This window comes from Ctenopharyngodon idella, chromosome 7 (assembly GCF_019924925.1).
Source record: "Ctenopharyngodon idella isolate HZGC_01 chromosome 7, HZGC01, whole genome shotgun sequence".
Classification (NCBI taxonomy): Eukaryota; Metazoa; Chordata; class Actinopteri; order Cypriniformes; family Xenocyprididae; genus Ctenopharyngodon; species Ctenopharyngodon idella.
In genome coordinates, this window is record NC_067226.1 from 10,000,096 (window position 1) to 10,028,041 (window position 27,946).

Here is a 27,946-nt window from a genome sequence, read left to right on the forward strand (position 1 = left end):
ACATTTTCCAACCAAAAGAGCATAAAAAACTAACAAAATATCATTTAAAGTACTAAAGAAGTACAATTACATTACCATGTTTTACCCAAGACTATAAAGAGTAAAATACATGGCACATATACCGGTACAGAGATAGAGAACTTCGCTTATTATACAATGAACTGCTAGATGTCGCTGTTTGTCTAGATATGTGACATCTGAGTAATCATCAAAAGCATCATCACTAGGATGTAGTACAATGCTTTCTTAAAAACTAATGTTAAATCGAATAATTGAATGATAGAAATCCATTTAAAGAATAATTAATATTTATTTTGAGACAGTGACAAAGTGCACAAAGCATATTGAAAATAATAAAAATAAAACATTACAAATATAAACAGATTGTATATGTCAATTCAAAAACTACGAGAAAAAAAGAAAAAAAAAGAAAAAGAGAGAGTACAAATGATTATTAATCAGTATTCTCATGATACTTGCTTGACATGAGTCCATCATGCAACAAACCCTATACAGTCTTCAGGCAACCCGTGCCATGAATCTCTCTGTACCACGAGACGAAAGAAACAAGACTAAAAATAATATGCTTTGACAGTTGTTTGGTCTCTGTGTTTGTACACAATTATCATGTATAAAATGTGTCCTCTTATTAAATGCAGTAATTTTTATTGGATAGTATTTACTACAAAATAAAACAAGAATTAAGTCCTTAATCTTTGCATATCAGTACTAGCAAAATATTACAATTGTGCTTTTTACATACTGCCTGGATGGATTTATTCTGTGCAATTTTTTTTTAAAAAAAAGGAGATACATCTCACTGACACCATTACCACATTTACATGTAAATGGGAAATGTCAGAAGTCCTTTTAAAACTGATGATATACATGTAGGTTATATTAAGGGGTAGGAGCGACACTAAACCCTTTCATAATTAAAAACAAGAAATATCACACGTTATGACAAAACAGCAAAAATTATGGTCTTGTTTGCCTATGTCTGGCATGCAGAAATGGTCCTGGCAGTGAACCTACCAGGCCTCTCTGGTTAGCTAAGGATGGGTTATAATCTAAGAGGCTCTGACTAACCAAGAGGGGCAGAATGGTAAATTTGAGTGCTGTCATTTGGCACATTACCACTGGCCTTGTGTATCTAGTGATGAAGGTCATCACAGAGTGCCAGGGGCTGAGTGTTCTGCTGATGTTCAGCAACGTAGCCAGTCCTTTTTGACCTCCCCAACTTTGACAATTTTCAGAGTGCTGTCGTCCATTTTGAGATAGTGGGAGTCTTTGAAGAAGTAGCTGTGACCTGAAAACATTTAATAAGTGTAAATACCAAATGAAAGTAAATTAAAAGTTAAAGTTAAATACAAATGTACTCATTTCACTACAACAAACAAACAAACAAATGTATTTACATTTATTTGATCAAAAATACACAAAAACAGTAATATTGTGAAATATTACAATTTAAAATAACTGTTTTCTATTTTATTGTAATTTTAAACATTCCTGTGATGGCAAAGCTACATTTTCGGCAACATGTTCTCTAGTCTTCAGTGTCACATGATCCTTTAGAAATCATTGTAATACGCTGATTTGCTGCTTCTTAATATTTTTGTGGAAGCCGTGATACAGTTTTTGTTCAGGATTTGTTGATGAATAGAAAGGTCTGCACTCTGAAGCACTTTAATCATAATACACAGGAGATAAGATGACAAATGTTTCGGCTCTTTGCCTTCATCAGTGTAACAATTTCACTCACTCTCAATAATAATATAGAAAATGCACTACAAATCCTCAGGTGATCATGATCATAATTAAAGCAATCAGATAATCAGTTCACAGACTCCAGTTTTAGTCCATCTGAAACAACACTAGGAATAATCAAACATTGATTATTCCTAGTATTGTCTTTAACTGTGTGTGATTTTTCTGTGTGTGATTATTCCTAGTATTGTCTTTAACTGTGATTTGTTGTTTCAGATGGACTAAAACTGGAGTCTGTGGACTGATTATCTGATTGCTTTAATTATGATCATGATCACCTGAGGATTTGTAGTGCATTTTCTATATTATTATAGAGAGAGAGTGAAATTGTTACACTGATGAAGGCAAAGAGCCTGTGTATTATGATTAAAGTGCTTCGGAGTGCAGACCTTTTTTGTATTCTTAATTTGATGTATAGGTCCCAGCACTGGGAGAGCGTGGTGAACGCTTTGATTGATGAATAGAAAGGTCAAAATCATTTATTTGAAATATTTTTTTTTGTTACGACAAACAACTTTACTGTCACTTTTGTAATAATAGTGAAGAATAATTAGTGTAAATTAAAAACAACATGAGACATCATAACTGAGGTAAATTAAATTGTGTCTATTTAGTACAGATTGGTTAACCAATGGCTCTATGCAAGTGATAATTTTTCTGTAAAATTTTGTAGTATGGGGTCTTGGAGTGTTTTTGCTTGCTCAACTCCAAACAGCCTAATTACAAACACACACACAGAGGAACCTTTCAGACACCACACAGTCCTGCTCTAAGAAGTATGTATATGTGTGTGTGTGTGTGTGTGTGTATACCTGTATGAGTGTAAATGTGTGTTAGTGACAGCAGAGGAAAGAGTTGGGTGGTTGAAAAAGCATGCACGTTAAGTAAATTCCAGTAAATCTAAATGAAACCAGAGTACCTTGCCTAAAACCATTATAAATCCTATACCCCTCTCTCTTTTAAGCTTTTCTTTCATTTAGAGTTTTTATGAGCTTTTCAGACAGAGGCAGTTACTGGAAAAAACTCCTCATCTTGAGTGGGGGGGGGGGGGGGGGGGGGGGGGGAAACCATATAGCTGGATTTTTTTTGTTGTTGTTGTTGAAGGCCTAATGCCAGCAGTAATTGGGTTGGAGTTAACTGCCAAGAATTCTCTACTAGACTCCACTTCTTTACCAGACCAACACACACACACACACACACACACACACACACACACACACACTGACTACACAGCAAATGGTTATTAAAACAAATCAGATGTATATGTGAGGGCTAACAGAACATAGGTTAATTCAGGTTAGAGGTTACGTTTTACTTCTTTGCAGAGGAATACCACAGACAAAGCTGGATCTGAAACCAAGCAACTTTTAGTGTCTTACCATCACTAGTAAGGCTGAGGGCGGCATCTATGTCATCAGGAACAGCACTCCAAGAATCCGCAATAGGTTTAGGGAAGCCTGGATCCATCTTTTTCTTGGCTTCATTGTATCTGAGAAGTCATGGAAAAAAGTGAGCATCTTGTAACAGTGGCAGCCCGTCCAAAATAATCTTTTAGTTTAAGTATGTTAAATTCAGGCGCCAGATAGGTTGAATCCTATCACAAAAAGGTACAAAATATACCACCAGTTACATAAAATTAAGGAAAACACACCACTTTAAATCATAACATAACACTGGATGCAGATCAATAGAATATATTTGCAAAAATCAAGTAATCAGGGGACAAAATCAGCATTTCTCACAACAAATCACAATTTTAAACTCAGAGAAAGAAAGAGACGGAAGAGCTGGAACGAGTTTTCAGCACTCTTCTGCAGGGAAATGGCACGGTCTTGCTCTGTAGCCAGTATCAGGAGTAAAGCGCTGCTTTGGTCTCACTCTCGTTATCCACGGCAGATGCTGCGAGCCGCGTCACGGAAGCGCTGGAGCTGGTTCAACAGATAAGTCGATTCTACTTCCTCCCTTGACCACTTCACATCCTCTCTCCAAGTTTTACTTCCCTTTTATAAATTTACACCTAATTGTTTAATTGTTTCACACCCGATATGGGCATGGATGGATGGCTGGAAGGCTCGCGGACTTCCGCACAGTCACAATCTACACTAACACATTTCTACATTTCTTTAACTTCAAAATTCTCTGACACTCCTTCAGTATGTCTGTAGTTTTAAAAGCACGTGTAAATTCCAGTAAATCTCAAGTATATAACAGTGTGATTTATATATAACCTTAACCTTATTATATCCAGTATCATTTGGCTATACATTAGTAGAGAAACAAAGGCTTCACAAGAACTTTGATAGGAGGAATATTCACTAAAACATTAGGAATATTATTCCAGAGTCTGCTTTTTTTTTTTTTTTCAACAATTTTAACATTTGTGGAACTTAGGAAAATAAATTAATAATTCACAGCTGCCTGCTTCTACTATAGTCTCTCAAAGAACAAGTGTATTTTGTTCATTAATCTTAGTGAACACATGCTTTATATACAGGGGTGCACATAACTTTTTTGGTCTGGTTCTCAAGGGAGCACCTGGAGATGTTGCTTGGTACTCACACTGCTCTCCTCACTATTTTCTTTTCTCTCGAACATGGTAGATGATGATAATGATTTTTTTATTTTACTAACATTAAAGGTGCAATATTTAAAAATTTTGTCCGCTAGAGGTCGCTAGAGGCCTATACAAAACAAAGGCATAGCTTGATGAAGGCAAGTTTGAGTGCGGAATCTTGGGACATGTGGTCTTCACCTCAACGGACGGTGCAAAAGAATAGGGATAGGACTCGGGAAGAAATCATGTTCGTGGATGCGATTATTAACGTTATTGTAGTATAAATCAGAGCAGGACCGAGTGTTGTGGGAGCTGAACGAGGCCGCTGGAGCGATTGCGCAACACACGCCTCACGAGCAGTGGAACTTTTATTATGCTTAAAAAAAAAAAATCAAGAAAATTAGATTTAAACAATTAGACTAAACGTGTTGAGCTATATAACAACAATTAGTTTTCTGTCTATAAATATATTAAAACAGTTGTTGCCTTGTCTATTAAAAAGTGTAATATATTAAAGCGTCTTTGGTGTTTCCATGGTTTCTACAAAATAAAACTGGAAACCAAGGGTAACGCGGGTATGACACAATTGACAGGCGACTCCTCACACGTCCCGGAGCCTTGCTTAAAAATTGCAATTTTCCTCACGATTTACAAATAGTTGGAAACATTTGGGATATTGTAAGTACTCAAGTGAACAAAATATATAAATATTACATATTGCACCTTTAATGACACAGACAACAGCAAGAATATTAGGCTGCTGTCACTTTAAGAAGGAAAGCACCTACCGAATAACTGACACACATCCGGTTTCTTTCTCAGCTGTTCACTTATGACATAACAGAGAGAATACTTGCCGAGAGGAATTAATCCGGTGTTCTCTCTCTCTCTCTCTCTCTCTCTCTGCGTTTCGGGGGTGTGAGGCTGTGCGCACAGATAACAGCTCGCGAGTCCTGATTTTCGCTTCTTCTTCTGCTTTTAAAATCGTTTGAATGTGTTAATTGGTGAGACAAAACACGTCCAAAAGATAAACTTTAACTCCATGATGGTTAAATTTAGTAGTTAATCCGCGAATCACATGCGTGCCGAACCGTTGGACCTTATCCGTACATATCACGGATTAACTGCGATCCATTGCACACCTAATAATTAAAGAACACACTTATCATCATGATTGCTATCTTACCAGACATAGAGAAAAATCGTACTTCAGTAAGTAAACGTGTCCCTGTGAACCGGTCCTCAAAAATGTTGGTACTCAAAAGCGCTTCCCTCCATGTTTTCTGGTGCGCCTCGTTTATTTTTACCGCGCATGCGCACCTGCGTTTATATAGCCCACATATGTTAAGAGATATTTAAAAAAAGGATTACCTCCAGAACCTGTTGCCAGCAAATAAGTAAGTCTTCTTGGTCTTGTGGAACGAGTAGGCAGCATCAATTCTTTGCAAATCTGAAGGAAGACCCATGCTGGAGATCTTCTTGGGATAGTCTCTCTCCAGAGTACTGGCAGAATATACCCACATCTCATCATCTAGAGAAACAATTAAAATACTTGTAATACAAATTTTGTTTGGACACACAAAGAAAAATGCACACGTACAATATTTTTTCACCAAAAAACATCAACAACAGCAACAACAGCCTTACATACCCCCAAACTTTCCAACGGTAACATACTATAGTGTACTCTAAAAGCTGTAATATTGTGAGATATTATTACAATTTGAAATAATTGTTTTCGGTAACATTTTATTTTATAGTCCTATTCCCCATGTACATACTATGAATTTATTAGTGTAATTACAATAACTGGGTAATAACTAGTTACTAACCCTGAACCTAACCCTAAACCTATAACCCATGTAGTTACCTTATATTGCCAAGTACTATTGCATGTACTGTAAAATAAAATACAACCCTGTTTTATATTTTAAAATGTTATTTATTCCTTTGATGTCAAATCAGAATTTGCAGCATCATTACTCCAGTCTTCAATGTCACATGATCCTTCAGAAATCATTCTCAATCAATCTTCTAATCATCCTTGCTGAATAAATGTGTTAAACCCTTCAGACCCTGCACCCATTGGAAAACATGGTTTTTGGTTTAAACCAATAAAATGTTTTGTTTTTATAATATGATAATGAAAGGCATGGCTAACCGACCAGACAGGTGGTCCTTTTTGGTCCTTTTTCTTTTTAGCTTTTTATAAGCTAATTTATAGTCATTGTAGCCTCATCAACTTGCAATATTATAATCTTAATAGTATTAAGTGATAACATTCAAGTTAATATGAAGATCTTTCAAAGTTGTATAAGTAAGGAATAATTGACTCCAGTCTGTTGAATTATTAGAAAATAATGCACACCTGAGGTGGTAATGCGCGGAGTGACCATTACACCTCGGGGGTGCATTATTTTCTAATAATTCAATGCCCCAGAGTCAATTATTCTGCTTATACAATGTTACCACACCTCAAGACACCGTTCAGATGTTTTGTCAGGTTTTTGTCCTTAAAATACTCTTGTGTGTGGGACTAATTTTTTTATGCATCTCATCCCAAGCCTCCATTGCCAATTCCAAAACATCATTTCAGAACTAGTAAAGGAGGCCTGAGCCATTGATAGCAGACTAATACAATTATTAACGCAGTTATGAGAGAGAGATAGAGAGAGAATAAGCCTTCCTGAATTAGCCTACCTGAGTCTGTGCGTCTGTCAACAGTGTTCAGCAGCAGTGTCTCTACTAATAGCGAAACTTTAAGTTTATCTACCTCAAGAACCGCACAGTTATTACCTCGCTGGTGAGAAATGTCATGTAGCTTTTAAGTTGCTAAACTATTTTACTGATTAATTCGTAAAAGCAGCACGGACAACATGTTTCTGTGTGAGTGTGTGTCCGTACTGTATGCGTGTGTGCGTTTGAGTGAGAGAGCGGGAGAAAGAGAGTATGTGCTTTCAGGACATAATAAAACGTATTTTGACATAATATAACCTGACAAATTTCTCATTTGTCAGGTTTTGTCCTGTGGGACTAATTTCTTCCCAAGCCTCTGTTGCTAATTCCAAAACGTCATTCCATGAACTAGTAACGGAGGCTTGAGCCATTGATAGCAGACTAATGGTGCGTTCAAGTCATGTCAGAAAGATCGTATTTACAAGCTGAACGCACATGAACGCCACCACAATGTCGTAAATACAAGTGGGAAGCTCGGGATTTTCTATAAGCCCCGATCTGTAGGAGTTGGAGGCGTGTCAGTGAGAAACAATGCGGAATACAACTATACTTATAGGTATTTAGCAAGTACATTGTCAGGCTTTTCTATTTACAATGAAGTAAGTGAATTGCCTACACAAAATGATAGCATTATAATATAACAATATGTAACAAAGTTTACAGTGGCTTCATAAATTCATTAACAACATAAAAAGCAAAACGCACCTGATGCACATTGTTTGTTCTTTATTTTTTAGAAATAGAAGTGCTGTATTTGTGTAATTAATTAAGAGAAGGTAAACCGCCATCTTACTCTGACGAAAGTGACTTGAACCAAAGTCCCTTTCAAGGAAAGTCTGTTCACTCGTCGGCCATATTTGCAATGCCTCCAGGCAGCTATTTCGGGCATCCAAGACCAAGTCCTATCTATTTGAATGGGGGAATCCTGAAATCTCAAAAACTGCTTGCCAAACTCACAATTAAATAACATATTTCAAATCAGTAACAAAATCTGACATGAACTGTCCCATAAATGTTGTTTTTTTTATGCTCAAATAGTGTTAAAAAAGCTTATTTTTTAGGCTAGACCAGTCAGTGCTCATGTGCAGTCCTAAGCACGAGTCTCAGGTTTCTATGGGAACCAGAGCTTCTAATGGCAGCTGCAGTGACGCAATGACTTTACCAATCTGCGATTGGCTCTTTTACTTAGAAGGCAGGTAGTTTTCTGTATTGTGCGTTGCAGTTTCTGAATGTGCCGGAAATGTTAAAAAAAAAATACTGATACACACATATTGAAATCATTTCACCAAGTTTTATTTTGAAAACCAACAAATAAAATTAGCAGCACTATTGTCATGTCTGATTTTGGTTTGGTTTCACATTCATGTCTTAATCATTCTCAGGTGTATCTTGTTAGTCATTAGGTGAGTTCGACATAATGCAGCACCATGTCAGAGATGGTCTAATGCTGCATCCACACCACCGCATAATTACCGTAATCTTGAGATGACAACACGTGACGTTATATTCGGAGCTGTTCACGTCCTCGGACTTATCCGTTTTCGTGTAATCTTAATGATATGGCACTCATTTATTGAGTGGGTTTGAATGATCCCATTCGTTTTAAGATGCCAGAGGGAAAAATTCATTTTCCCTTGCTCAATACATACTATGCCTTGTTACTGAACGGTTCCTCATTTACTGTGAGAATTGCGGATGAGAGACCCTTCTTTTTTACAGCACCTGCCATACCAGAGTCTCATCACATCATGGCCGCCATGCCAGAATCTCGTCTTCTCATGGCCTCCAAACCAAGCTGCGCCTTCTGTCACAGCTCCCTCTGAGCCATCTACAAACTCTCTCTGCTCCATGTCACGGCCACAGAGGCCATTCCACAAACTCTCTGTGTGCCTTGTCATGGCCACAGAGGCTGACCATACCTGCTTTGTCATGGCCATGGAAGCTGTTTATGTCTGCTCTATCACAGCCAGGAGGTCTGTCCATGTCTCTGCTCCGCCTTGGCCTCCTAATCTCTGGTGGTCTTCTGCTATGCTGAGGAGGTCCTCTCCTCTGCCGGCTCTGCCTTGGTGCTCTCCATCTCCATTGGCTCCACCACGTCCACCTGATCCTTCATGGTCTTGGCTTCTACTCCACATTCTGTCTCGGCTTCTGCTCCACAGTCTAGGCCTGCCACTGCTCCATGGTCCAGGTCAAGATCCAAGCCCCCATATGTTCCATGGTCCAGTTCCACTACCAATGTATGATCCAGGCCACGATCCAGGCCCTCTTCCTCTTCACAGGTCTGGCTCTCCATCCCTCCCCTGGACCTCCTCTGCTCCACCACCCTCCTGGACTTTTTTTGTGTTTTTTGTTTTGGATGGGTGTTCTGTTAGGGTGTAGTCTGTTTTTAGTTTGGTTTCACATTCATGTTTCCATGTCTTTTCATTTTTAATTTGTCATATTCATGTTTCCTGTCATGTCATGTGATTCCCTTGCCCATAATGTGATCTTGTTTTCAGTGGTTGTTAAGTGTTCAACATCGGCTGCGGCTGGATGCAACCGATCGGCGAGAGTAGCCGCGTGCAGGCAGGGAGGAGACATGAAATCGGACACTTTCTGCTTCCCATAGTGATGTTCGCGCAGCGTTTGCATACTTTATCACAGCTGAAGTGAAATAAATGCAATATCTGACTAATACACAGATGTTTCAGAGACATTGTCATTCAATACTTTATGTACTGCTTACAGCGTCTGTTTTTACAAGAATAAAGTTCAACATAAGCATATAGTATTTTGCAACCCAGTCTCATTAGAAAAACGTACCTGTAGGAACGTTTTCACGAGTCGCAAAATACGTACCAATACGTACATATCGCTGCAGTTTCGATGTGAAATGTCCACTGAGTGACGCTAAAAGCGTGTTCATTTTTTTTTTTTGCCGGAACAGATAAACGTGAATATGGTACGTTTTTATGACGTTAGATTTTATACGAATCACCGCAGTTCTGATTTGACATTTTCACTCCATTGCGTTTTAAAAATAACGTACCACCAACACTACACCTAAACCTACCCAATAGTGTTAACAAAAGCAAATGTGACAAAAAGCATCCGTAATCATGCCGTTTTAGCTTGTTTAGATCTCTCTTTGAGCTCTCTTACTATGACTCGCCTTTCACAGGGATTCGTACCCAGGGCTTCCTCGTCTTAAGTACAACGCTGTGCCAGCTGAGCTACCGAGCAAACTTGTTATGTTAGAAAAGCGAAACATATGGAGCTGGTTAAGCGATGCAAAGTCCAAAATATATTCATTTATAAATCATGCACTGTGGTAAAAAAGCGGTTTGAAGTCATAACATAATATTGTGCAAGGAGACGTGAAAACGAGTTTATTAATCCATAATCTGACCCTGTAATTGCAACTGTGTATGAAAATTATCCGTTTTACTGCCTCTAGCGTTCGTTTCTGTTGGAAACTGCAGTGATATGTACGCATTGGTACATATTTTGGCGACTCGCGAAAACGTTCCCACAGGTTCGTCTTTCCTATGAGACCAGGTTGCAACTTAAATACCAATGTAGTGGGGTCTACGTTTTTTTTTTTTTTTTATCAGTTTTATTTTGATAAACCTGACACAATACAACATCGCGACTACATGAAAACATCTTTAACTGTCATAAAAATACAGATTTGTTAGCATTAGTGGAACTGAACGTGTGAGAATAAGCACGAAACACACGTGATCATTGTCATGTGGTGAATCCGGCCAATCGTAGAACAGCTGTGTCATCATCAGAGCTTGTGCAGCTGCTCTTGAGAAACTGCGCTGGCTGACTCAGCCGGCTGCTCTCGAATCGCTCTCGCGGTACTTTGAAGCCATACATCACAGTCACATGCCGTTGGTGCTGTCTTAAGTCGGACAAAATTTCTTACCGGCATGCACTGCTTCAAGTCAGCCGCCGATCGGTCTGTGCAGCGCTGCATGAAGTCGAACAAGCCTATTGTTTTGTCAGGAGATTATAAGTTCTGTTTTGTCATTGGTTCATTGTCCTGATCATTCTCAGGTGTATGTTTTTAGTCATTATTCCTTGAGTATATATAGTCCTCATGTTTCCATAGTCTTTTGTCTATCTTTGGGGTCATTCTGTGTCAACGGGGGTAAAAATGACTTTAGAAAGATGACAACATTATTATTTTAGTTTTACACAAAGATTGGTTGGTCTATTAGTTAAATCTGTTTACTTTAGCAATCTTTGATGCATTATATGCCAACGGTGACACTTCTTGTGTTTTGTGCCCCAAGTTTGCATGCCTGTACCTTAAGAAGTATTAAATATATCTTAATATCCTTTTAGATTCTGGTTCTTAACAGACTTCTCTTTTGGTATCTTCATTTTAAAGGCCCAATATGACTCATTCCCAGAGATATGGAGATCTTAATGCAGCTCCAAGAGTAAACTGGTCAATTGTACAATTTGTAGTGGTCGAAAACCAAATGTGGGTCACTTTGCATACAGCTGATATTTTTTTCTTTTTAAAGAGGAATATCTAAACAACAAATAATGTTGAAACTAGAAATGTATCTTGTTTTTTTCTATCAACACAACTGCATAAAACATACCTGTCTGAGTGCCTTAAATATTCTTTTTCCAAAGTTTGCATGCCTGTAACTGTAAACATATTAAAGATATATTAATATCCTTCTAGATTCCAATTCTTAATAAACTTTTCTTTTGGAATCTTCATTTTTTAAATCCTGCATGGTTCAAATCACATAGATATAGGGATCCCAATGCGACTATTTTAAATGGTCAAAAACCAAATGTGGGTAACTTTTCAAACAGCTCATACTTATTGTGTTTAAAGAGAAATGTCTGAAGAACAAATAATACTGAAATTAGAAATGTATATTGTTTCCCTCTATCAAAATAATTGCATACAACATACCTCTCTGCATGCCAAAAAATATTTTTCTGAAGTTTACGTCTGTAACTCAAGAAGCGTTAAAGACATCTTAGTATAATTTTAAATTCTTGTTCCCATGAAACTTCTTTTGGAATCTTAATTTTAAGGCCCTATATGGTTCAATCCCAGAGATATTGGGATGTCAATGTGGTAACGTAGTACAGATGAATGTGGAAATGTAGTTACGATACTGCGTATTTGAACTCTTGGTAGCTTCAGAAGCTGTTAACATGAACAAAATTCCTTCCAAATATCCCTGAAACTGATTCAAATATAGATTCTTATAAATACACTTTTGAGAGCAAGTTAATGTGCCTCAACTTGACCATTTCAGTGGATTTTTGGCACTCAGAGAGGTATGTTGTATGCAATTGATTTGATAGAGGAAAAAAAATAAAATACATTTCTAGTTTGAGTCAGAATGACAAATGATAGGTATTTTATCTGCTCTAGGAATAATTCTAGATTTGTTATTAGCAGAATTGTTTAGATTTTTAGAATGCACATTAGCTTATTTTTGGTTACAATCTAAAACAGAGCATAAAAATTCAGTCCGATTTTCACATTGGTCTAAACAAAAATGGCAGAAAAGCTGAATAAATATATAAATTCATTCTCTGAAAGTAGGTGCTGTTTATGGAACAGCAGCGATAAAGCGGTTTCCCCAGTAACCACTAATACAAAGCAGCTTATCAACACTACTTTATTATTTTACATATTTTTCATATGTACGTTTCGTATTTTTCGTAACATATTTTTGGTATCTCTGCTCATGTGTTTTTGTATTTACCACCATTACCTTGCCCCGCTGGTAGTGATAAATATAGCAGATGAGCCGTAAAGTCACATGACTAAAACAGATGAATATGGTCTTGAGTGCAGGACTTAATGTAGATGGCTAAAAGTTAAGTGTCACCTGCTTATTTTGTTCTGCCCTTAGAAAACAAATGGGCATGTTCTGCTTTACCTGCAAAGAAGACAGTCTTCTCTTCAAGAGGATTCTCGTAAGCTGCATCAATCTTCTCCGGAAGTTCACTCCAGAATGTAGCCACCAGCATGGGGCCTGTCGGCTTCCTTCTGACATCAGCAGACCTGAAAAGGAATCTGTAACAAAAGAGTTTAGAGTTAGACAAACAAGAGACAGAAAAAGAAAAATGGCAACACTATATTTGTGCACGTAAAAAAAGAGAAAGAGCAAATGAGAGAGAGAGAGAAGGGAGAAGAGATGAGAAAGAGATAAGTACTGTAAGAAGGAAAGAAGAGCCTGTACCGCATTCTAGCTACAATGAGGTGATTCACTGAGCAGATGTTTCTTATTATGGTTGAAGATTGAGTTAAGAGGCAGTTGGACATGTCCAAACTTGCCTGCTGCCCCAGAATAAACCACAAAAACAATACCAACCACCCCAGAACTCTTTCCACTGACCTATTTTTCAAAAGGCCAAAACATTTCAGCCTCAGAGGAGAAGACAGAGAACTCAGGACTTTCAAGTGACTACAACTCACTGGAATGAAGTAAAAGCTTCTGTGAGAAGCAAACAACCTCTGTCAGCAGTTATTTGATCGTATGTTAAACTTAAAGGTACACTATGTAACTTTTGTCCCTCTAGCAGTTAAAAAACAAAACTGAATGCATTTTGTTGAAGAACTTTGTTTTGGTTGTGCGGATGAAAATAGCTATCCTTACTGCTCATAAAATTTCACTACTTTTCACTACTAGGCTCAAGTGTTTAGATGTAAAGAATCTCAAGCTGACTAGCTGAAGACTTTACTTTAGCTAAACCGGGTGTGCCCCATACGTCCTGAAAAGTGAAGCTGCGGGCTCTTTGATCACCCCCTGGTGGCTGGATGCAGTACAGGTCATAAACCCCGCCCTCTCCATGTAAAGGAAAGGCACTTGAGTCAAAATAAAAAAAATAAACTACACTTCAAATAACATTTTCCAAAGATGGTTTTGGTCATTTAAGGTAGTTGTTATCACGCTGATATATATTCAATTGTTCGTTTTTGTGATAAGTTTGATTTTAGCTAGTAATTTGTTGCTATAGAAACGGGCGTGTCGTCATGATTGACAGTTGTGACTGACAGCTACTCTAAGGACTGTCGGAGCTTCGAGGGAAGATTGAAGATATATAACTAACTATTAATTTTCGATTTCTGTGTTATTTCACACTGACAAAATGAGTTGTTCAGCAGTAAACTGTACTAACCGACCTACAGGATCTGACGGATCACTGAACTTTTTTCGGTAACGTTAAATGTGGGCTTTATAAGCTAATTAATAAATATTATTAGCTAAGATAACACGCCTAGCGTTAGCCATGATGGGAAAAAGCAGATGATCGTTATCTGGCACTTACTAATTATTTTTATCGGTATAAAATAATAATTAGCAGGACAAAACTAATGATAGCCTACTCTAATTAATTATAGAGCACTGTCTACAGCAATTGATCTCCTATAACGTTAGTTCAACTTTATTTAAAATGGCAGGACCGTTTATGACATTTTAGAGTTGTTTCTAGTGGCATATTTTATTGAGTTTATCTACTGAATTTGCCGTTTCAAAAATATTATTGCTCTAGAAACAGAATAGCCTATTACTTTATAGGTAGAATTTTAAATTGTGTATAATTTATATAGCCTATTTAAAATACATCAATGATGACGCAGATGACGCAGACGTCTGGGCGGAAGTTTAAAACCGTGACTCCGCCTCCAGGCTCCACTGATGATTCCTTCTGCGCATGCCCAGGCTCCAAACTGACGTTTTTGCATAACATGTCAACGCCCATCGTCGTATGTTTTACATTCAGTTCATTACAATGGAAGGAAGCAGCGTCCATCTTTTTTTACAGGTCTATGAGCTAAACCCATTAATAGACACAGTACTTCCTTCAAAATAAATTCCAGCACAGCGCTACAACAACCATAATGAAATGACCCTTCACAATAGATAATGCTTTACAATGAACTCTGTTAGAGAGCTACATACGGCAATTTATCTGATCAATAAAATAACTTACTCACCTGATAAGTAATAAAAACGCTTTTACAACATTTTAAATCCCTCAGTTCTCGCTATCTCTGAAAAGCCAAGCCACTGTTGATTCTCATTTTATTATGAGCTCTGTCACATTCTCTTTTTGTCAGCGGACTCTCCTCTGTTTGGCGTTTTTTAAGTCAGGTGATTCCCCGGGGGTTCGAGATTTAGCAGTTCCCTGTCAACATTTCTCGCTCATTGTGACATCTAACCTATACCACTCCCAAAGTAGCAAGAGCCAGAGCTGCACTCCCAAAGTAGCCAGATGAGACACGCACAGACAGGTGATGCAAGTACGCAATTTCATGTGAAAAGTATCCAGTTTGGTCTAAAATTAAAACACTTAATGGGCTTACAATAGTGAATCAGGGTAACACCGTGTCTACACCAGACGCGACTTTTTTCGCATTATGGCACAACAGCTAAAAGCTGTCTACACTGAGCGCGACAAACCGACCGTTGCAAAGCACTTGGACTACGTCAGTAATAGAACGGGGAATCCGTTTACTGCCGGGAATTTGTTGTGTCGCATCGCGCCGCATCCAGTGTAGACAATATCACTGATTAGAACGGGTTCTATTATCTTTTGATGCGTCGCGTCCGGTGTAGACACAGTGTAAGACAAAAACATGTTTTGGAAAAAGGATTGATGGTATATTGACTTGTGTAAATTTTGTTAATTTAAAAAAAAAAAAAAAAAAAAAAAAAAAAAAAAGTTACATAGTGCACCATTAAGATCACAGCATTAGGTTAAAGTTAAACCGTAATCACACATTTTGCACCAAATCTTCACTTCTTCAGCTGTGCAAACACTTCTGAAGATCCCTCCCTTCTCTGTCTATGCTATTAAACGTGTTATAACAGAACACTCTTGTAGTTAAAACACTAGTTGAGTTCTCAGTTCAGATCTTTTTGCAGCTGTCCTATGAACGAAACGATACAAGACAGACGAAGAATTCATTTTACCAAATGCCTCAGATGTGGCTTATAAATCTGAGCCAAAGATTAGATAAAATAAAGATTTTCTGGCGCAGCTGAATAAACAAAACATTGGTAAACCTTTTGGGGGTGCGCTCTCTGGCCTTACTCTCTTCTTTCTTTTCCTCCCTTTTTCTCTGTGGAATGGCTTAAACAGCTGTCACATTTATCCAGCTGGGTGAATATCTGAGATCTCAAGTCATCCTCTCCACAAAGTAAAGTGAGACTTTCAGCTCCAGGGATCCTCAGATTCACAGAATTACACTGTAATTTGATCATAACTCTTATGATAATGACATTTCCACTGCTGAACTGTTTGACTCCTAGCCTGCACAGACAAATAGTATTCATCAGCGAAAATATGGAGAGGTTCAGACACTTGGAGAAGACTGATTTTTCGGTCGAACTCCCATAGGCAGGAACTGCCAGAAATCCCACAATACAATATTATATCAATAATTGGATTGTGTATTTTACTGTGAATTGGAATTTTTTTGTAGCATTTAGCATTTTTTTTTGTCATAAATCCAGAAGACTTGAAATTGAAGTAATTTATATTACAGTACTTTCTAACATTTAGATATTTATTTAAAATAAATGGTAACACTTTACAATAAGGTTCATTAGTTAAACATTAGTTAATGTTTTAACTAACATGAACTAACCATGAGCAATACATTTGTTACTGTATTTACTAATCTTCGTTAACGTTAATGAAAATACAGTTGTTCATTGTTTGTTCATGTTAGTTCACAGTGCATTAACTAATGTTAACAAGATTTTAATAATGTATTAGTAAATTTTGAAATTAACATTAACAAAGATTAATAAATGCTGTAGAAGTGCAGTTCATTATTAGTTCATGTTAACCAATGTAGTTAATTAATGTTAACTAATGAACCTTATTGTAAAGTGTTACCAAATAAATAAATAAAAATACTTTTGGTAAAAGCATTTGGTAAAATGAATAAATATAAACATTGTGAAATGAGGAAAAAATTGAGAATAACATTTCCCCTCATCTCCAATTACTGCCTTAGAGAGAAATATAGCTAGAAAATACATACATTTGAATGCAGCACTCCAAAACAGGAGGAAAAAAAACAAAACAAAAACAAACCTTGTATAGGCTAAAGTGGCAAGTATTTAGTGACCTCCCCTTACACTTGAGCAATTGCAGGAACCAGCTCTCTAAAACCTAAATGGAATGGAAAAGGACTGGAAGGCCAAGAAAACTTTCAAAATATGATGAGAATTTTCTCAGAGTTTCTCCTTTGAGAAACTGGAAGAAGTCCAGGAAGTCACACTAAATACTGATTTCTGCCTAAAGAAGCCATTTTGTCCAGTTTTTACATTTTGTGTACACATTTCCTTTATTTTCTGTTGGTATCGTAATAAAGAGACTGAAAAATAAATATGGATGGTCATTAAAACATTGCAAAAACAACAAAGCTGGCGGTGGCCTAAGACTTTTGAACAGTACTATATATAGTATTATTGTATATTTCATATGTTGTTTTATGCATAGAAGAAACAAAGGGTTCTATAATGCATTTAAATAATCAAATGAAACCACTTTATTTAGATTTATGGAATGAACATGATCTGTATCCTTTGGATTATTTTTTCAGGATCTTTCTTATAAAAGCTGAATGAGTGCTATACAGACGTACACTCATACTCTGCATACACTCTTTGTGTGTGGTCCTGTGATCTCTGTGACTGCATAGCAGTCAGCTTTAAAACTGGAGGTGTGTGTAGGATAGTGGGTGGTTATTTTTCGTTCCAGAGCTACTGATCCATGAGCATGCTGGTGAAAATCTATGACAGCACTCTTTATATTTTTCTTATATTTGCTTTGGACACTCTTCCAAAATGTTAAAATTTATGAAGCTTACCTCTGATTATCTGAGTAGTAAGTGTAGAGCATGAATTGAAAATTTATAAATTAGCTTTAAAGCAAATCAAACAGTAAATGATATTTAAATGCATGTAATACATGTTTATGGATTTATTTATTTTTTTAGTTTCTTAGGTACCCACACAATTAGAGGGTTAGCCCAAGCAACTTAAATACTGTAGTAGAGGTATCTGAATAGTACTGTAAGAGAGAAGGCAGAGTTTCTTGACTAGTTGAGACTTTTTAGGCAAACAATTTGTAACAATACTGGTTAAGGGTTAAATTTAGAATATAAATATTATGTGTTTTCAAATTTTAAGTCTCCTATAAAAAAAATGCTTTTAAAAAAGTCTGTAGTCAGCAATATGGAAACTGTCATGATCATGTAATACATTAAAGCAGTCAGCAATTTTAGGCTCCCACTAAATTTTCCAAGTAAAATTCATTTAGACAATAACACTGTGCTCAAAGGAATAAAACTGCCCCTGATATGGTAATGTTTGTGCTGAGTTATTTTGATTTTAGGATGTGGTATCAGATTTTTGGACTTTCCCTTCTGTACCCAGTCTCGCCACCACCACGCTTATTTTTATTTGAATTCTGAAATAACAATGTGGCTAAAGTATCAGCATGATTCTTCTCCTGCTTAAATCGTCATTCTGTTATTTCAACCACTATAAAGCAATTACTCCTATCCATAATGATTTTAAAAAGATATGCTGAAGTTTTTTAATAGGCAGATAAACTGGGTCATGAAGTTTTCCCCAGATGGCCATGGGGCCATTTCCTGTGCATGCAAGTACAAAGATTTTGAAACCACTGAAAACAGATGAATTGGGCATTGCCTGCCAAATGAAATGCTCAAAAGAAATAACTGCTACCCACAGTTGTGTGCCTGGTATTTTCTGCTGTGAATCATGGTGTTCTCTTTGACTGTTCAGATTATAGCATAGATGTTTTGTGGACAAAAAGGCAAAAGCAAGCAGTATTGTGATCCTGCCTATATATTCCAAAAGGTGCTTTCCCTGTTGGTTTTCTATTCACCTTCGGAATAAGGTTAATGTGAAAATTTCATTCAAGAGTTTCTTTTGAATTGGGTGTCCTTAATGAATTACCTGTCCTTAAAGAAGAAGATCTCTCCTCTGATCTGGGCTACAGCATCAAATATAATGTTTTCATTACATACATCCATTGGTGTGACCGGTGGGACATCAGGGGGCAATGGTTTGTCTGTTGCCACACCTATACAGAGAGAAGTGATAAGATGAATAAAGAAGACTAAGATAATCTTTTAAATATGATAATAACTTTTACACCATCAGAACAAAAAAATATTATGAACATTATGCAACTACTAAAATGCATTAAACAAATGATTAGTTGAAGCTAATCATCTGAATTTCATCTTTGACACTTACCATACAGCTCCTGGATGCCTTTAATGTCATCATCAGACAACCTTAAAGTTTTGGTGAATGTGTAGATAGGAGCCATAAGAGCTCCAGGGTCCTCAGAGTGCTCCAAACCCAGGGCATGACCAAACTCATGGGCCGCCACCAGGAATAGACTGTAGCCTGAGGAAAAAAAGCAGATTTATTAATCTGACCAGTTACATAAAAGTATAGCATCACAACATGACTTAGTAAGCCAGAGAAAAGAAAGAGACAGAGGCAGGAAGTGACTGGGTGAGAAAGCAAAAAATAAAGATTTCTTTGTGCCATCACAAGAACAGAATATTTTTGGCGAGCAACACATTATACAAAAAAAATGACACACAAAGATCAAAAATATCTCTATGCCACCTTGGTCAGGACAGAAACCCCACTTGCGGTCGTCATCAAAGCTTTTGGTGACGGCACACCACATCTTTCCATCACTGCGTCCCGATATGGTGCAGGAGTCATATGTGTTGCCCAGAAATTTAAAGGGGAAGACACAGGGTGCACCATCTGAATTTCCTCCGACCGTTGACATTGCTGCATCATTTAAAATAAATACAAAATGGAGGGTTTAAAAAAAAAATTATTAACAGTTGATTCTAAACATTCTAGATGCATTCTAAACATTTAAAAAGGGCCAGAGATTTGTGTCAGCTCTTGATTAGAACTAACTAACTAAATGAAATAACAACAGTGCCTAACAACAACTGAAATAACAAGAGAGGCAAAATAAGTAAAGATATGGATCTGTTGCCATTAAGTGTGTATCTGTTTTTCAAATATGATGCCAAGCTATAATACAAGCTGCAATTAGTGGTAAACCCATATATTAGATCATAGCTTTTGAACCTAAAGAAAAACTAAAGGACTGGAGATGAGAGAATAATCAGGGAGGAGCACTTCTCAATTACACAGACTCAACAGTCTGAATCACACTGACTCAACAGGCTCAAAATGAAGGTCACACCAGTTTCATGGCATAAACAGAGCTGTGTTTTGTTAAAGTTCAGCTAAAGTATGGGACTGTGGTCCAAAGCTCCAATTTAAAGTGATGGCTTGCATCACACTGGACTGTTTTTCTGACTCTTTTATTCAGCACACACACACACACACACACACATTCACAAATAGGAAGAGAGGGCTGCATTCCCAGGGAATTACAACCAGATGAGAATTTCTATGCTTCTGGCTTGCTTATGCCAGTACACCGTGATAAAAAGAGAAACTTTTAGTTTGCTGGAAACTGAAGAGTGAATGGAGCACTGCTTTAAATTCTGACTGACCTTAAAAACCAAATACATAAACAGATACATCACTGATTTGAAGCCACTGCAAAGACTTGAGCAACATCTTGAGCAACATCTAAACATCTGCTGTTTTACATCAGGGTTTTTCCTTGCCACTGTCCCCTTTGGCTTGTTTATTGCAAAGTTAATAAGGCTCTATTTTTTGTCAAGCTATTAGGAAGTGTATTCATTATGAAATTTCATTGTACAATACAATTTTTTTTCAACAGAAACAAACAACCTGACTAGAACATATGACAGCCAACTATAAATCTTCACATATATACAGTGTCGCCTACTTTACTGACATAAAATACACTACCGTTCAGTAAGATTTTTTTTAAACGTTTTTGAACCAAGTCTGCTTTTATTTGATCTTCCATACAATAAAACCAGTAATACTGTGAAATATTAATACAATTTAAAGTATCCATTTTATTTTAATGTAATTTATTCCTGTATCCATTTTATTTTAATGTAATTTATTCCTGTGATTGAAAAGCTGAATTTTCAGCAGCCTTTACTCCAGTCTTCAGTGTCACATGATCCATCAGAAATTATTTTAATATGCTGATTTCATTTTCAAGAAACATTTATTAATATTATTTATGTTGAAAACAATTGTTATGCTTAACTTTTTTCTGGAAACAATGATATTCAGAATTTCAGGATTCTTTGATGAATATACATTTCAAAAGAACTGCATTTGAAATGTATTTTTGTAACAGCATCCTTGCTGAATAAAAGTTCATTTTTTTTTTTTTTTTTTTACAGACCCCAAAACCTTTAAACGGTAGTGTAAGTTAGATTTATTTTTGTTTTTCAAAGAAGTGAAAATAAATAAATAAATAAATAAAATAATTCTCTGGATTGGAGACTTATAGACTGACCTGTCTCAGGACAGAATCCATAAGTCTTGTCACGGTCATAATCTTCAGTGGTGGCACACCAACGGTACCCATCATCCCTTCCTGAGGTGGTGCAACTATCATATTTATCTCCCTGGAAAGTGAAGGGGAACTTACAAGGCGCTCCATCTGCATTTCCACCCAATGTGAACAAGACTGCAACACAGGAAGGAACACAATGAGTCCGTGATTATGACATACAGTATTACAGTCATGACATGTGCCATTTCTTCCCCAAATTATATCTGAGAAGTAACTGCCTGAACTTTGCATCACTTTGGATGGGAACAGTCTCAAATTCTACTGTACTGTAAAACTCAGCACAAAAGGTACTCACGCTCATGAGGACAGAAGCCATACTTTCCATCTTCATCAAAGTTGTATGTGGTAGAGCACCAAAGGAACCCATCATCTCGACCCTGAGTGGTGCAGCTGGTGTACTCTTTACCCATGAACAAGAATGGAAACTTACAAAACTCCCCTTCAGCATTACCGTACTTCACCTTTACCACTACATCAAGAGGGAGAGAGAGAAAAGAGCTCATTATACTTATGACATTTGATGAACAAATTCAGTACTTTTTTTTCAGTTGAGATACCTTGCCCTTCTCCTAATGTCCACAGCTCATCATCATCAAAGTGAGAATCTCCTCCAATACCAGGTCCAGGGGCAAAGGCATGAGCCAGCAGACCATCCTTCCCATCAAATGGGTAACCGTCACCATGTTCTACAGAAAATACAACACATTTAAAGGGTTAGCTCACCCCTCCCAAAAAATCCTCCCAATTAAATCTGTTAATCATATAAAGCGATTGTGTATCTTCAGACAATTTGGACTAAACTGCTCATTTCATTTGGATTAGTTTTACAATCGCTTTATGAACTTTTTGAAGCATCAAAGTGGTAATTCTGTAGACTGTCAATGGAGGGACAGAAATCTCTCAGATTTCATTAAAATATCTTTATTTGTGTTTTGAAGATGAATGGAATTCGAACGAAGATTACGGGTTTCGAACAACATGAGGGTGAATAAATGATAGAATTTCCATTTTTGGGTAAACTAACCCTTTAACTTAAATATCTGTTTAAATCCAATGCACCAGGCTTAGTATTTTGGGTTGATAATTGCACAGTTTTAATAGAGGTCTAAAGTTCAGTTTAATTTTCTTGAGATTTTGTCCGCAATTTGTCATTTACAGCCTGCTCAGAAAACATTTGTCATGACAGCATTTCCAAAGACCACAAAGTAAATCAATCTCCAGTCTAAGAATCTTTATACTAAAGATTTTCCAGAGTGACTGTGGTTAGTATAAGACTTAGTATTTTAACAAAAATTAAGAGCTTTCAATCCTGTGATTAAGAAAAAAATAAACTACAAAAATTTACACATTAATTTAGAAACTTTTTGAATACCATTTCGGCCAAAGTTAATCATGATGTCAGCTTCTCCATCCATGATCCTGGTGAAGTTCAGAGGTGTGACATCACTCCAGACTTTAAATGCACGATAGAAAGCGTCATCAATTGTTTCTTCATCCAGATCCGGGGTGTGCCCTAAGATCCTGTGGAAGAAGAAAATGTGTTTAACTATACTTCCCAATTGACTATTCCATATTCTCTGGAAATACAGATACATTTATTAATCTATATGTATTTATCATTGCTCATTTATGTAAAATTTTAATATTTTAAGATATTAATTTTTACAGAACTAATTATCATATTATTATTTTTATAGTTGGTCGGGAGGTTGTGCATTTGCCTTTTGTCTTTAGAGTGGCTCAAGAATGCATCAGGTTAGGATTAGAAGACCAGACAAAAACTCTCAGAAGTCATGTCATGTCCCACAATGACATTGTCAAACTCAGGTAAGTATGATATGTGGTAAGCCTTTGGATGCATAGAGAGAAATGCTTCCTATGCTTATTTTTTCCCCCATTATTAAATAGTCAAAAATGGTCTGCCACCACCTCTTTCTTCATCACAAAGAGACATGAGGATGCAGAGGGTCCAACCATTAGAGCCAGCTCAATCCAATAATCATCAAGCTATTACAGATCACTCACACACAGCGATCAGAGGACAGCTGGTTACACTGATAACCTGCTGGTTTGCAGCATGGTCTGGTTTCTTTCTCTTAAGGAGGGAGCTCCGCTTCAAACCAAAACCAGGACTGTCAAATCCAAACCCGTTCTGGCATTACAAGGCAGCTTGAAATGGTCCCTACAGAAAAATGGAGCAACATCAAACAAATCTGGCAAGTGCAAAAAAAAACAAAAACAAAAAAACAAACACCCTAAAAAGGCTAGCTACTAAAAATCAGTAAAAGAGGCTTCAAAGCTCTCCAATAGTCCCAGAACAGCATGGGGTGAAACACTGTTATGCTGACCACCCTGAAATACGCTGGTGATAGTACTAACTGACAACAGAAAGCCATTTACATTGTACAATGACAAGGAACCTTCCACTCAGCCTTCATCACAAAAAAAAAAAAAAAAAAAAAAAAAAAAAAAATCCACAAGGACGAATGATCAACAGAACTCTTGCCATAGTTTGGCAGCCTATGTTGTATATTTAAATGAAAGAACTTTATGAAACAATTGGAGGTGCACACTTATCAAAGCAACTAGCAAATGCTAACTGTGCTTGTAGCGATTTTCTCAGACATATTCAGTAAAAGTTATTCTATTTTCTAGAGCCAAACCACAGCGCAATCTACAAGGACACTACAGCAAATGGAAAAATAGTGCGGCTATGGACCTAAGTCAGAGTAGGCCTTATTTCATTTTATATGAATGAAAAGGAAGCTGTGAGAGATAGTACAGTCTGTTCAGCTGATGAAACACTGAAAATATGTTTTTCCAAAAAAATTCCAGTGGATGCTGAAAACAAACTCTGGAAAACATGAGATATGAAAGATAGATGTGACCTTAATACAGCACAATATGTTGAACATTGACATACTGAAGGGAACATCCTGAGTTTTGAAACTGAAAAAACAAAAAAAACAAAACGTGACATAGTCTGTTACAGTTTCACAAGTAGGTTGTAAGTTGTAACACTTTACATAATATATAGAACAGCACACCATTCAGCAAAGATTTAATGACTGTGATACAGTTTTTATTACAATTATTATTGACATTGTGTTGCTTAATATTAATTATTGTTTATATTAAGCCTAGCCCCTAAATAAATTTCTCTAAGATGATGACAAAATACTAAATCTAAATATCTGTTAAATTAGAAAAGCTGACATTGGCAGAAGATCTAAGGCTGAGCCATTTCTTCCATAAATCTGCATCGGCCCTGCAAACTTTTATACTGGTAAAACCACATAGTTGTGGTCATGACTCATTAAACAGAAACACTGTCAGGTCATGTAGCCCAGTAAATATCCTCAGGATCCCGACTCAGTCCTTCTTTTCGTTACAATGGACTGCTGACCACTTGTATTATGTTTGATTACTGGCCAATTCCTTTACTGATAGCAAGTGTTCAAAGGCCAAACTTTTGTTAGTCAGCACAACTTTATAATCAAATAAATTTAGATATGTTGTTCCACCTCCAACATAGCCACAAAGGTCCCTGCACATTAAATAAACATTTTTGAAAGATATGCTGATTTTTCTTTCTGTATTTTTGACTGGCTTACTGACTCCCAAAAAATGCGCTCTACTGTACAAAAAAAAAAAAAAACGGATTCCATTTTTAATCTTCACTTAAATCAACATATCTTTTTTTTGTTTAGTAAGCACTCTCATGCTGACTCTCAAGCTAATAAAAGATCGTGTTTTTAACATTAAATAACTGGTCTTGAAAGAATTGTGAAATATGTTTAAAAGGGTTGAGTGACTGACAAACAGTGGGGAGCATTCGCTCTGCACTGTCTGAAGTAAACACACCTGTATGTAATGTTTTTCTGTCCCCACTTGGGCTTTCTGTGAAAGAAATTGTAATTGGCCACATCAGGAACTCCACAACGTGGTTTCTTCATGATCTCTACTGTCTTCTGATCAATCTCCCCTGTCTCTGGTAAAGCAAAAAACTTCTGCATTTTCTTCAGTGTGTCCTTTAACACCATCAGATTACACCTGTCTTTTGGGCAGCCATAGAACTTATTTAAGTAGTGCTGTGAAAAAGATGAAGAAGGATACAATGAAAGAGAGAGAGATAAAGAGAGAGAGAGAGAGATAAAGAGAGAGAGAGAGAGAGAGAGAGAGAGAGAGAGAGAGAGAGATAGAGAGAGAGATAGAGAGAGAGAGATAGAGAGAGAGAGAGAGAGAGAGAGAGAGAGAGAGAGAGAGAGAGAGAGAGAGAGAGATCTTAACTGGACTGTTTACCACATTCCACATCCATCATATGTTATTGTGCTTTAAATTTTTCATGTATTCCAACAGTGAACAAAGGCTAACATTTAAATACTGCACAAATACTTCAAATAATATTTCCAATGTTATTTAAACATCTCTTAAATGTTTCTTTTGTTAAGGAAAATAATTTTTATAGGCCCATCCATAACAAACAATAAACTTAGGCAGTCACTGCTAACGAAATTCTAATTGATTTAATTCTTGCAGTTAAATAAAAGTACACTCACCAGGGCCACTTCTTTGTCTGTGTGAGAAGTATCATCGCCTGGGAACTTTATGATGGGTGAGGGCGCAGCAAAAGTTTGCAGGGAAGCAAGAAACTGCACAAGGAAAACTTTAAGGACAAAATGCCTACAGCTGAAAATCTTAAAGCACGTCATTTTGGTCCGGTTCCTTGATGTCCTTTTGTTGAAAATAAGGTGGCGAACAGGCCTTTACGACGTGTTCTCCAAGCTCCAAGTTTCTCCGACTGAACTGCAATTTTTCTTTCTTTTCCTTAGCGACACATCCTGCTTTCGTGGTCTGTGGAAAAGGTTTCTGCTTGCACACGCACTTTTCTGATGCTGGGGCTTGAGCTGTGACTGCGCAGCCTCCAGATCCAAGAATTTGGGAGAGCAGTGAAATAGGAGACGCCAGCGGGAACGAGCGAGCAGGGTGTGTGCGCGCGCACCATGGAAACATTCACAGAGAGGCTTGAAGTTGAAGATTTAAGTTTAAGATTGTCCATTGGGTTTTAAACACTTCAAATTGGGTCCTTAACCATGAAATACACTGTTCACATTTTACCCTGGGTTAATAATTCAGCCTTGGTCATTCTCAAAAGCCACCTACAGTTCTTAATCGTTGAGGGGCGTTCATACCGAACGCGATTTATGGCGCTGCGCAGACTGATCGGCGTATGACATCAAAGTAGACCTACCGCGAAAGCGATTGGAGAGCATACGACTCTTTAAAGGGTTAGTTCACCCCAAAATGAAACTTCTGTCATTAATTAACGTACTCACCCTGATGTCGTTCCACACCCGCAAGACCTTCGTTCATCACTGGAAAACAAATAAAGATATTTTTGATTAAATATATATATATTTTTTTTATCTCCCATAGAAAGCAACGTAATTACCGCAATTCAAGGTCCAGAAAAGTAGAAAACCTCGTTAAAATAGTCAACGTGACTACAGTGGTTCAACCTTCATGACGAGAATACGTTTTGTGCGCAAAAACAAAACAAAAAATAACGACTTTATTCAACAATATCTTCTCTCCCGTGTCTTTCTGCTACGCTGCTTAAGTTCAGCGCTTACAGGTTCAACGTCAGAAAGACAAATTAGTATCCACCTTATTTTTTGAGCGGGTGCGGCCATTTGTAAATTTAAAGGGATAGTTCACCCAAAAATTAAAATTATCCAATGATTTACTCACCCTCAAGCCATCCTATGACAATCTTCTTTCAGACGAACATAATCCGAGATATATTTAAAAATATCCTTAGTCCTCCAAGGTTTATAATGGTTGTGAATGGTAACTCGCATTCTGAAGACAGAAATGCATCCATCCATAAAAAAAGTAATCCATACGGTTCCAGGGGGTTAATAAAGGCCTTTTGAAGGGAAGGGATGTGTTTTTGTAAGAAAAATATCCATATATAAAACTTTATAAATTAAAATATACAAGCTTCTGGCAGAAAACGGTACGCATATTGCGCAAGTCAATTTGGGCGGAAGAGCAACCTTTGAGCCAAACGCAATGACGCAAAACAAAACAAACAAAAGAGAGCAAAACAAAACACTGGTCACAAATTAGAAGTCTAAAATGAGAAATTTTAAAGAGAAATGTCAGAGGATTTCGATATAAGAGAAGAGGAGCTTGAGTTTGTTGCCCTACTCCTACATCCTGCGTCATACATCGCGTCACGGGTTACTCATTTGGAGTAAGAATTTATAAAGTTTTATATATGGATATTTTTCTTACAAAAACGCATCCCTTCACTTCAAAAAGCCTTTATTAACCCCCTGG

The 27,946-nt window shown here is 37.0% G+C and overlaps 1 protein-coding gene across 2 annotated transcripts; it reads right to left on the minus strand.

Annotated features, from left to right (window-relative positions):
• Window positions 1-290: 290 nt before the first annotated feature.
• Window positions 291-27,235, minus strand: mmp2 (matrix metallopeptidase 2). 2 transcript variants are annotated; one of them, XM_051898974.1, is made up of 15 exons: window positions 27,054-27,221; window positions 26,938-26,976; window positions 26,161-26,848; window positions 25,466-25,692; window positions 22,974-23,122; window positions 22,159-22,287; window positions 21,897-22,070; window positions 21,542-21,715; window positions 19,729-19,902; window positions 19,345-19,500; window positions 19,042-19,168; window positions 12,973-13,109; window positions 5,696-5,855; window positions 3,150-3,259; window positions 291-1,309 (listed from the first exon to the last, which is right to left on the minus strand). In XM_051898974.1, the coding sequence occupies exons 3-15, from the start codon at window positions 26,311-26,313 to the stop codon at window positions 1,206-1,208; spliced, it is 1,974 nt and encodes a 657-aa protein (XP_051754934.1). In that variant the 5' UTR covers window positions 26,314-26,848; window positions 26,938-26,976; window positions 27,054-27,221; the 3' UTR covers window positions 291-1,205. The 2 variants fall into 2 exon arrangements, with proteins under 2 accessions (XP_051754934.1, XP_051754935.1); XM_051898975.1 differs by lacking the exons at window positions 291-1,309; window positions 3,150-3,259; window positions 5,696-5,855 and adding an exon at window positions 11,574-11,710 and having other exon boundaries at window positions 27,054-27,235.
• Window positions 27,236-27,946: the final 711 nt, after the last annotated feature.